The 12816-nt window shown below is 36.3% G+C and overlaps 1 protein-coding gene across 1 annotated transcript in view; it reads right to left on the reverse strand.

Moving 5' to 3' along the window:
* Nucleotides 1–9642, reverse strand: part of LOC134843898 (DNA-directed RNA polymerase I subunit RPA1-like) — an 81229-nt gene extending 71587 nt beyond the window's left edge. The window contains exons 1-6 of the mRNA XM_063860236.1: nt 9437–9642; nt 5669–5805; nt 4194–4679; nt 3780–3938; nt 3262–3382; nt 2634–2800 (exon numbers count right to left, since the gene is read on the reverse strand). Coding sequence (XP_063716306.1) covers nt 2634–2800; nt 3262–3382; nt 3780–3938; nt 4194–4679; nt 5669–5805; nt 9437–9599 — 1233 coding nt within the window. The 5' untranslated portion in view covers nt 9600–9642. The remainder of the gene's footprint in view (nt 1–2633; nt 2801–3261; nt 3383–3779; nt 3939–4193; nt 4680–5668; nt 5806–9436) is intronic.
* Between the last annotated feature and the right edge of the window lie 3174 nt (nt 9643–12816).

Genomic DNA, 12816 nt, shown 5'->3' on the forward strand with positions numbered 1-12816 from the left:
CAACAGAGCACACTTCAAGTTTCACTATTACTTTAACTTTTCGATAATTTCAACAAAGATTCAATTATTTAGTGTTTCATAAGCTGACGCTATTTTGCAACAATAGAGAAGAATAAAAAGAAGAATTTATTTCGCTTGCACATTTCAGTAAACAAAAATTCACAAGATAAAACTCTCAGTTTTTAAACACAATTGGAATTCAAATTTAAGTTCTACTTTTAATTTGATCGAGGATAGGCAAAGGGTTAGACACCCCTACTTAGCGCCTACCCTGAACGGCGAACATTATGTTAGGCAGTAGTATTCATTTAAACAGAGGCGAAGCTGCGCTTCGCAAACACTAGCAAGAACGCGACAAAAAAGCAGCTCTATAAAGTGAAATAAAAAAAGAAATAAGCCTGAAATTAGAAAAAAGTTCTGCCACGACTGATTCGAACATGTCAACTAGAGATGAAGATCTCACGCCCTAATCTCTCAGCCACAGGCACTTAACAATAATCAAACACTAGCCTCAAATAAAGCAGACAACAGATGCAAATAAAGTTCTCATGCTAGAGATCGTGATTATGGCAAAGTTTCCCTTAATTGAGCACTTTTATTTGCGATTTGGGTTGGAAAAAAAGAAGGTTCATAATAATACGCTACGCTCGCTAGTTAAAAACAAAAAATGAATACTTATTTAGGAAAATGTTCTTGTCTCTATATTGCCTTTAAGGAAAAAAAACGGCCACAAAAAACGGGTATCAAATTGAAAAGCATTTCGCCCTCTTTTTTGACAAAATTCGTAATTTATGAGTTCACTGAGGCGTGAAGTCATAAGACTAACAAGCCTTTTTCTGAAAGAAAGCAGATAGTCCCCCAAAGCACACACTACAGCAAAACTTTCATCTAAATAAGGCAGTTAGCACACAACGTAAGAGCACTGTACTTTTTAGTATAAATTAGTCTTTCATCTTATGTACTAAATTTTTGCACTTCCTTTGTTAGATTTTGAAAATACTGCTTTAATAAAGTACATCCAAAGTTTGCTTCCTCTGTTCCAAATTGATTCACAACAAATATTTTTAGACTTTCTCGTTTTATATGTGGTCTTTTATTCTGAAATTGTATTATATGTGGTTTCTTTTATTCTGAAAAACTTTAAGATACTCCGTTGTTTTGACACAGATGCTAACACTAAGGAGAACACGGCAAAAAGCAGCTCTACAAAGTGCGATAACAAAAATAGAAATAAGCCTCATTCGGCTAGGTCTAGGACTCGATCTGCGTTTTCCTGCAATCAAGAGATTTTGAGTCTCACGCACTAGCCACTCACGCTCAACCACCGACAAAAACTATTCACGAATAATTCATATGCTAATAAGATAGCCGGTTACTGTGCAAGTAGCACATAATGTTCTGACCACAGTCTTAGAGAATACAAAAAAAATTTGTGGATGGTGTGATAAAAAAATCTGAACAAAAAAAATAACTTAGGCATAATTGACAGTTATAATAAGAAGGCCATTCGAAAAACCATTTCTGAAAAAATGGACTAGAACAACGAAAAAAATTATAGAAAAAATTTAAAAAGAAAACTTTTAAAAATGTTTCGAAATTTAGCTGAAGTTTTTGGAATTTTTAACCTTTGTTTACAAAATGGCGCTAAAATATTCCAAAAACTACTTTAGTTGAGCTCAATTAAATTTTCACGGCTTAAAAAACGCTCAATTAAGTTATTGTAAGCCTACATGCTCACACAATATAAGTCCGAAACTAGGCCAAAAATCAGAACTTTCAAACCGGTTTTCTCGACACTGGAAAAATGTTTGAAAATTTTGATGTCGTTGGAATTAAGATTGGACGAGCTTTAATATGGTATATCACTTTATCCATTCAAATAATTATTTGTGAAACCTGATTTTGCGTGGAAAAAAAACGAAAACACTTGAATACAAAGTTCCTCCCCATTTTTCAAATGGCCGGAATAGTAAATTGCCAATGTAATTCAGCATAAATGGCACCAACTACAAATAGACACAATTTTGCAAGTAATAACTCGGATTATAACAAACTGAAGGCATCCACACTAACTTTGCATGTAACAAATCGCAAATCCTAAAACCACAATGTATCAAAAAATTGTAAGATATGAGTTAGAAAATTTTTGAAATCGAGTTTTTATTATTGTTATGTTGTTTGACCTTTGGGACAACTATATTTGCGAAATGGGTTAGAAAAAAGAAAGTTCTTAATAATACACTAAGCTGACGCTAGTGGAAATACGGAGTCGAAAAATATTTTATGTCATGTCAAATAAAAAATAAACCATGAGTCACATGAGCAATTGAGTATGTATCACAATTTTCCCTGGATCAAACCAATCAAAAATGCTATCAATTTGTTTGAAGGAAAAATTGATATTCGAGAAATTCCACTTCGCATGAAGAACATGCAGTCAGCATGAACTATGAGCCGTCAAAAACAAAACAATGCAGATGCGCGCTTACCATTGTATCGTGTAAGGACGCTACTGAACATAACTCAAGTTCGGTGGACCATCAGCCAAGTATGAGTCTGGGGCAAAATGTATCAGCGCAATATAGCACTTCACTTACCTTGTGTAATTACAAAAAAGAAGCGACTCAACTTACACGTTTGCCCATCATGTTCATGCGGAACACGCCCTGCTTCTTTTCAATCATCTCCTTCACGCCCTTCACTCTCTCATACTTCATGGCTCTGGTTCCGTCGGCCAAGTTGTTCACACCACGCTGCAGATCTAGCCACGCGAACCGGAACTTGTCGTCCATGCCTTGACCTGTAATAAAGCCAGGGTGGCATCGGGTCTCTTTACTTATTCCGCTCAAAATAACAGCGAATCGTTTCTAAAATGGGCGAGTAGTTCGGACTATACATTAGCGACGTACGTCATCAATTTCAACCAATCAAACTCAGGTATTTAGCCTATCAGATTCTTCTTTAACTCTGAATTTGATTTGCCATTAATGAGAAGCATAACCGATAAAATAATTGATCAACATTACCAATAGCAGACAGAGAAATTTAGAAAGCTTCGAATTAATTCGGCAGGAAATGATTTCGATCGTAAAAAATTTAAAATCATTTTTCCGACAACAAGTTTTTTGAATTCCAATAGCATCACATCATTAAAATGCATCATTATAACCATTACGACGACACCTGATACTTGTTTCCTATTTACAGACATTTTTCACGCATTTTTGCATGGCGAAGATTGAAGATGAAAATTAACGGTACCTTTACAATATTGCAGCAACTTTTTCTCGTCATCCTTCAGACATTTTGCATTCTCAATATCGTTTTCTTCAGCTTTTATCAACTTAACAAACAGTAGAATTGTCCGACGCGCTTTTAGCACCTAAATAAAAGTAGACTACAATAAAATTCGAAAAAAAACAGCCAGGAAGAACATTTACTTTTGCCAAAAATTTGTCTATCTTTTTAATAGAAAAACATATTGTTAATTGGATAAAGGAAACTATTAGAGTGTTGTATGGTGGCAATTGGTCTAATTATTTTGCAACTGATGTTAAAAACACGCTTATAGCAATGATCGTATAGCATCTGAGCCGATTGAAACAACATCTAAGTCTAAAACCAGAAGACATCTGTTTGAGAGCACAGACAGGACTTCATCTTTAGAAAGTGCACAAGTGTTCAAACAATCATGGCAAACAACTTGAACACCAAAACAGCTTTCGAAGAATTTATCAGTTTTGAGACCTTATTAACTATAGACTTGATTTTGAACTCACCTGAACATACGTGGTAGTCTGCACATGTTCGCTTTTCATCCCGTTCGTCACTTGATATGGTCTGTGTTTTGGAGGAAAAACTGGCAGATTCTCAATGAAAAACATATCTGCCCAAGGTCTCACAAGGCTGTCCGGACTTCCGAACACAAATGTTAGCACCTTCAAGAGCGGATAGAGTAGATAAATATATTTAAAAAAAAACTAATTTTTCGAATAATTTGCTATTTTGAATTTTTTTACCAAAACTTGAGGAAAATCAAACGTGTGAAAATTGGTTTATTTTTCTGTCAATTTCAGAGAGTTTGGTTAAATTAGATAAGACTTTGTATATTTGCATTTCTTGGATATTTTCTATTCCACACTTTCTCTATGAGTTTAATTTGCTATCAAAAAAACATTATCCGTTCTTTGAACCTCTTGGTTAATTTTCCAGGCTGCTTTCACAATTTGGAACGCAATGCTAGGGTTCAATGGTTCGTCAGTGGAAGCCCCTAACTTATCTTTTGGCATTTGATACCCCTTTCTGGCTGTACAGTGAATTGAAACATGATTTTCGGCTCTGTAAACTGGCAGATAGTTTGAACAATGGCAACACTGCTTCACCGACTTGCAGAAACTCTCGGCCCAGAAGTTATTGCGAATATTGTTCCTGGTCTCAATTATAGCTGCTGTCAAATCGTTTAGTTTCTCAACCTTGAGATTATTTTTGAAATGCAATATGAAGTCTGCCAGTTGTGTTTTCTCGTGAAACGAATTCAAGCGCTGATTCAACTCATCAAGTGCTTCCAGTTGTCCTGCCAAAGCCAACTTCATGCGGCATATGAACAAGTTGCACTTTGCTACTGGGATGTTGAGCAGATTGCAGCATCTACAGATCGCTTTGAGCACCTTTGTCAAATCCTAAAAAAGCACATCCTTCACAATTTGCGGCCCAAAACTTTTGCATTGATGTCACAATTTCCGGCTAAAAGGTTATTATATTGCTTCCAACTTCAATTTAGGTCGAACAATTTGAAACTCCGGTCTCTTTAAGCACTATAAAGGCGAACTTTTTGAAAGAAAAACAAGCCAAAAACGCCGTTTTAGTGAACTTTTGACCAAAAATTATTGATTAGATGGGGGGAACACGGAGAGGTTGACCGAAAAAGGATGTCGTAAAATGGCACGTAAAAGGAAGGACCATTTGGGTAGCCAGGGGGGATCAACCTCTTGAGAGACACGTCTAAACCAGCATCCGCTATTCGCTCTCCTATAGCTTAAAATGAAGGATATATTTTTTAATAAATGCACAATTAACAGCACAAAAATTGTTTTTGGCCGCTTTTATTTGGTTCCGCCCTTTGAATTAAATCCGCTGTTTCCCTCTCTTGATTGCTCTCATATTGATTCGTTTTAGTAAATTTTATGCGCTTGAGTTTTCTTCATTAATACTTTTTTGTCATCAATAAAGGAAGGGCCTAGGATGGCCTCTGGGCCCATCCATTCGATCCATTCTAGGCACCATTTTGAAGCTTAAGTTCAAAAAATGCAGTCTACTTCGCTCACAATTGGTGACATTGGCACCGAATCTGCCATTAGAAAAAAAAATAGTACCGTTTTTACGGACTGTTTAATACGCAACAGGTAATTAGTACGCGTTTTATTTGCGCTTGTTCCCCCTATTACGTATTAAGTCAACAAGAACAAGCGAGTTTACCTTTTAGCGGTAAGGTGGTTGAATTCCTGAACAAGTCTCAACTTTCCTCATACCTTATGAGGAAAAATCAGGACATTACCATACTTTGAGCCATACTGTCATGCAAAACTATGAAAATGAAAAAAAAAACTGCGGAGGAAAGTGCCCGAATATTGTTTTGAAAGGTTTAAAAGGGGAGAGAGTTTGTGCTTACTGTGAAGTAGCACGGGTTATAGACTGGCACTGGCATCTCAATGTGTCCCATGTGTCCACTGCACTGCACATAGCCTTGGCCACAAGTCTGGCAGTTGATGTCCAGCTCCAGAGACCCCAGACGTCTGTCGTAGAGACCTGCAAGGCAAATTAGTGATAGTAAATTCCTATTTGATTCGAGTAAAACAAACAATAGTATTTACTCGTTTACATTATCTGAAACAAATAGTAGAAGATTATCAGGTCTTGTGACCTGATTCTAATCCCCATAAAGAGATCAAAATTCTTCACTAATCAAAACCATATTTTTAGAAAAAAAGAGATTCGTTTAAAAATTGTTGACAGACAAAAAACAATTTTAAAAAAATCATTGTATTACACGAGGCAATGTATTACCAATGATAATATCGACTAAATTGAAAAGGAAAAAAAATCGGTGAAAACCACAAAAAAAATGAAAATTTCACTACCAGCATTTAGACTACTTCAACTAAGTACTTAGAAAATACGAATTATAAAGTATCAACCACAAAAGGTTTTCAAAGAATATATTATCGAACAAGATAGTAACCGAGAGATTTTTAGGAGAGTTTCTCATTTTTATCAACCAGATTTTGAATTATTTTTTCTGAAGCTTAATAATGGCAATCAACAACAATCTTACTGTGTTTCAGGCAACTCAACAGTTCTTCTACTTTTGTAACTTTTGATTTGAGAACCCTTATTCTGTTTTCTCTACTAAGTGACTTTTCTTTTTCAGTTTTGGTTATATCTGACTTCAAGTCATCAATTGAGTCACCTCGATTATTTCTTCTAAAACGCTTATCAGCTGTTTTAGGTGAACCTCTATCGTTGCTAGTATATTCCGCTCGCATTGTGTCTCATACATACACATACGGTCAAATTTTCTTAGATTCAAGCATGGTCTCCATAGACAGCGGTGGTATTTCTCCAAGTCTTCAATAACAGTTTTGTGTGCAGTGCCTATATAAAGTGCCCCATATTCGAATACAGGCCTTGCATAGGTGTTCTAAATTTCAAATGGTTGCTTCCTTGTTTAAAATTTTCCCAGTGTATACAGAGTCCAAGCGCTTTTGGCTAACTTTTTCTGAACATGTACATGCTCAACCACCCTCTTCCACTCGACTTTTCGCCATCAATCGTTCAATCCAGCTTAATTACTAAAAAAAACTTCAGAATTTCAAAAAAACTTGTTTATTGAAATTTTTGAAAAAAAAAATTATTAAAAAACTGTCATATCTCGACGAATTTAATGAATTGAACAATCGTGAGCAAACTGAGAAAGATCTTTTTTTGATAAGTATTGATGAAAAAACACGTCAAATTTAGAAAAAAAGGAAAGTATCTGAGCAGCCAAATTGGGAGACGAAATCTGCAACCCCTGCGAGTAACTTAACATCTTTCCGTCCTAGAGTAAAAAAATTCAAATTTTGAAACAAATAGAATTATCAAAAAACAACTTCGTATCTCGATATCTAGGAGAATTTACGCTATTATACGTACGGAGGCCATAAATACAACTGATGGCAGTAAACTGACCTTACCCACTAAAAGGGTGAACAATTGCAATATTTTTTAACATACGCTTTTGAAATTTTTCAAAATCATAAGAACGCCACATCTCGAAACTTAAAAGGCGCTGAGCAGTCATTTGGAGGCCAGATATAAACCTCTTGTGAGTACCGTGACAGCAACCCACCATAGATTTTTTTAAGTGAAATTGATAACGGCATGTCACGAAAACTACAAAGTTTTGAGCAGTCACATTTGCAGGCTAGATTTGCAACACCTGAGACTGACAGCACCCAAATATAGGGTTGAAAGTTTCACATGTCGTGAAGTTAATTAAACTTAAATTTTGAAATTTTTTTTTAAAAAAATCAAAAAACGTTATCACGAAAACTGAGAGGACCAGAGCAACCCCATTTGGAGGCAAAAATTGCAGGCCCTAAAAATTCTACAATAGCACCATATTACAGAGTTGAAAGTTTTTTGAAGATAACTCTCGTGAAATTTAAAAAAAATTAGGAATAACGACATATCTCGGAAGCTAGCAGGCTGTGCTTAGCAATCATACTTGAAGACATTGCTTAGCAGTCGTACTCGGAGTCATACTTTCGAAAAATCACAAAAATTGTCAGTGTTCATATTTCACAGCCCACGACAGCACATCACTATTAGGATGCTAATTTAAAATTTGGTTAAAAACACGCTGAAACGAAATACCCCCGTTACATTTTGTATAAATGGATGAAAAACTGCCCCTCCCCTTTCCTCCCATGCTGGCATCTTAACTACAGCTTTACATTCGGGACTTCCAATTGGCTTAGCATTCATAAACTGGAAAATCAAACAAAAATTTTAGCATTGCAATATACGAAATAGTTTAAGGATGCACAGATACATTATGCACTTAACCATTGTAAAAAAACGCTTAAACAGCAAGATATGTATCACACGGATTTAAATGTAGTATCGATTTGATTAACTTGCTAAAAAAAACAACCAATTTGGGAATGTTTGATTTTTAGGAGAGTTTCTCATTTTTATCAACCAGATTTTGAATTATTTTTTCTGAAGCTTAATAATGGCAATCAACAACAATCTTACTGTGTTTCAGGCAACTCAACAGTTCTTCTACTTTTGTAACTTTTGATTTGATAACCCTTATTCTGTTTTCTCTACTAAGTGACTTTTCTTTTTCAGTTTTGGTTATATCTGACTTCAAGTCATCAATTGAGTCACCTCGATTATTTCTTCTAAAACGCTTATCAGCTGTTTTAGGTGAACCTCTATCGTTGCTAGTATATTCCGCTCGCATTGTGTCTCATACATACACATACGGTCAAATTTTCTTAGATTCAAGCATGGTCTCCATAGACAGCGGTGGTATTTCTCCAAGTCTTCAATAACAGTTTTGTGTGCAGTGCCTATATAAAGTGCCCCATATTCGAATACAGGCCTTGCATAGGTGTTCTAAATTTCAAATGGTTGCTTCCTTGTTTAAAATTTTCCCAGTGTATACAGAGTCCAAGCGCTTTTGGCTAACTTTTTCTGAACATGGACATGCTCTTTGAAATTTAAATTTCAATCAATAACGAAACCAAAGTAGGTATACGAAGAAATTTGATCTGAATAATTATTTCCGAAATTGGTGATGCTAGTTGTGTTTTTGTAAGTACCAAAAATGATACTTTTTCTTTTATGGCTATTTCTTGACAGCTTATTAGCAGTGATACAATTACATAACGTATTTAAGTCTTCGCTGAAACTTGAGTGGAATTTTTCCCTATGTTTTATGTTATATCAGTGTCATCGGCAAACAAATTTATTTGCGAGTACTCGATTTGATCAGAAATATTGTTTATTTAGGTTAGAAAACGTATGGACCGAGGACATTGAAGTTTTTTAATCATTGAAGTCACTGAAGACATTCTGTCTGTTTTTAATAATTTTTTTTTTTCAAATGAACATGTTTCAATCACTCTTCGCATACAAAAGGTCACAGGAATTACTAAAAAAATGACCTTTCTAAGACCAAATTGCATAGTCTATGTCTCTTTCTCGCCTTGTTGTTATGGTCGATTTTAACTGTTTCCCTTAACTTCTCTATGAGTATGGAAGTTGCGCTATTTACAGTATAGTTGTGAGCCATTTCGTAAGTAATGTTTCAGGTGGAATAACATTTTGTAATTCTTTGTCAAAACTTAACCTCCGATGTGCGGGAATAATAAGTGAAGAAGCTGACCGTTTTCAGTGGGAGTGTTCATAGTATCGAAAGACGCCATGTTTGTGATGCTCAGCACACTCATCCCAATGACCTCTTGTGACCCCATGACCCCAAAGTGACACTTCTCCATCCTGCACTCTGGTAGGCCATGGATGCGCTTGTTGCTTTCATTCCTCCTCATAACTAAGAATCACTTAGGCTCCAATTAGTCCATAAATTCATTTAACCTAAAAAACTCAGCTTTGCCGCAACCTTCAACTTCTCTATACGCACAAAGACAAGACTAGTTTTCATCACGACTTCAAAAAGCATAAAGATTCTAACTGATATAGACCGGAGTGCAGCCAGTATTTAGACAGCCGCGTATTCATACTGGTCAGTATTTAGACAAATACTGTATGAACCAATCAGAATCGAGAAAAAAACATAAATAATCCAAAATTAATAATAATTATTTATTAATTTCTTCTTTGTCTCGATTCTGATTGGTTGAAACAGTATTTGTCTAAATACTGACCAGTATGAATACGCGGCTGTCTAAATACTGACATGTAACCATATAGACCATTCTAGGATGCCAGTTTAGAAAAGAGCCTAAAACCTAAGACATTTTAAATGGAGTACAGTAAATAACTTGCCAGCTGTTAAGACGACAAGTGTTTTTGGGGATGAATTTAAGACGACGCCACACACTAATTCGCCAATTGTACTTCTGAGAAATATAACTCGCTTGAATTCGATCAGTTCACTATACATGCTTTAACTCTCATTTATCGCCAAATGGTCATGTCGTCTTTTATATCTAGCACCTTTTTAAAAGTTTCCCCAAATAGCATCTAGAGGGAGTTGGAGAAAAATGGACAACCTTATTTCATATCGGTCAAAAAGTAGACAAATACTATATGAACCAATCAGAATTGAGAACAAAAGCAAACTCAGGAAATAAATAAATAATTATTATTTATTTCCTAGGTTTGCTTCTTGCTCTCAATTCTGATTGGTTAATACAGTAGTTGTCTACTAAATGCCGTGTCTACTTCATGACTCGTCTACTTTTTGCTACGTTCCCATCTAAAAGAACTGTTAAAACGTTTAACGTCTCACCGAATGAAAACTTCGTCGATGATTCCTGAATTTGTTCTAATACTAAGAATATCCTTTTTTTTATCACACTAATCTGAACTCTTACCGCAATTGTTCAAACGATCAGTTTCTATTTTAATCAAATTCTCCGAACTGAAGAAAACGGATCAAATTAACTTCTCTACGCCCAAGATCTGCAGGGGAGATGATGGTAACTTAGTTGTACTCAGGAATTTTCAGCCAATCGGAGTCAAGAATTTGTAACGCATTGCTAAGAGACTTCAAGCCAAATTAAATAGGGAGGTCAAATATCTTTACTTAATAGCCTAATTGTTGTGATAAACTTATTAAATAGTTTCAGATAGTTGAAATGTTTACCGGGGTAGCAATGGTTGCCCCGCGATGAAATTGTCCGACAGAAGATATCACTTGCTCAAGACATCATCTTCAAAAAATCTCCTGATTGCGGATTCTCAAGCACGCCATCTTGATTTTCCAAATTTCAATATCTTGTCCCTACCTGGGGCCCGAATTGGTGCGGTCCAAAACTTCTTACCCGAGAAAGACAAATTCAACATCATCGCTCTGCTCATCGGCGGAAACGACGCCTTCAACGGAAAAGACCCCTCCAGTATACCTGCAGGCGACATTGCTGAAGAACTGTCGAAGCTAGCCGAGGAGCTGTGTGAACGAGCCAAAAAAGTTTTCGTCATCGGAATCCCTCATCGTAGTGAGAACCGAGCTCGATCTGCAAAAATAAACGAATTCCTAAGAAAGATAAAAGGAACTTGGAAGTTTAGAGGAGTGAGTGAAAAAATCCACAGCTCATATCATTTGAAAACTGACGAAGTGCACCTCAGTGAAGAAGGTCTGAAGGGCATTAAAAGTATTCTCAAGAATAAAATCTTATACGATAAACATTCGAACATCTGCAATACAGAAGGACATCTGGTATATTACGAGTGTCGTTTCAAGAACTGTCAGTGCCCCTATTAACGTAAGTAGAAATAGTGAACCGCAGGCCTCCCCTTTTCGGGAACCACCAGGTTTGTCTATTTCTTCTTTTCCCCTGAGTGAGCCACAGGCCTCCCCTTTTCGGGAACCACCAGGCTTAACTGTTTTTCTATCCATAGTATAAGCAAAAATGGGCAAAAACTGCAAAACATGTAAAAGAGGCTTTGCCAGCAACGAGAAAACATACACTTGTGTCGCATGCAACGCTCAAATGCATTTGGAACCAACTTGTGTTGGGTTGTCTCTAGTGGCCATAAATGGAATAAAAGAACTAGGGCCGAATGTCATGTTGCTTTGTAATACTTGTGTGCAAAATAATGAACGAGACAACTTTATAAGATGCAAAACCCTGGCCAACATAGACGAGAAGCTCTCAAACATTGATGTAACTGAAAGCCTTAAAAGCATGGAAAGAAGACTTACCGATTTAGTAGATCAAAAAATTGGAAATGCAATGAAAACGACATGCGATAAAGTGGAAAAAACTTATAGTGCCGTTGTAGCTGCTGAAACCACCACCCGGATAAATCAAGCTCAAACCACTCAACATGCTGCCAGATCTAACTCTGATCACAACATAAATCAAAGTTTTAGGATACAAGGGGTCAAAGAGGACCCTGAGAAAACAAAAGGAGAAAACCTTGTCCCAACAAATGACGAAGTAAACGAAATACTAGACATAATTGGAGTGAAGCCGAAAATAATAGAACTAAAACGACTGGGAAAATTTGATCGTAATCGAATGAAGCCAAGAACACTGCTGGTAACTGTACCTAGCGAACATGAAGCACGACTAGTACTAGCAAAAAGCCGAGAAAAGCGAGAACAATTGGTCGAAAAAGAGGTCTACCTGCTACCAGCATTGACCAAAGAGAGTGCAATTAAAGAGAACGAAATCCTTAAGAAACGAAGACAACTACTAGATGAAGGCGTTCCTCGCGAAAAGCTGAAAATAAGGAATCTAGAATTGTTCAATGATGGTGTGAAAGTAACTATTGACACTGAAGTTCAGGAACCCCAGCATTGACTAGGATTCCTCAACATTCTGCAACTAAATACTAGAAGCCTAATCAACATAGAGAGAAGAACTAAGCTAGCAAATGCAATTGCAGTTGGAAATTTTAATGTCATATGCTTAAGCGAAACTTGGCTTAACGAGAATATTCAATCATCAGAGCTTTTTCTAAGTGAATATAACATCTATAGATCTGATAGAGCTATTGTGAGTGGTAAAAACTGTCACGGAGGCAGCCTAATAGCTGTCAAGAATAGTCTAATTACCGAGGACTTATCCACCAAAC

This window comes from Symsagittifera roscoffensis, chromosome 4 (assembly GCF_963678635.1).
Source record: "Symsagittifera roscoffensis chromosome 4, txSymRosc1.1, whole genome shotgun sequence".
Taxonomy (NCBI): Eukaryota; Metazoa; Xenacoelomorpha; order Acoela; family Convolutidae; genus Symsagittifera; species Symsagittifera roscoffensis.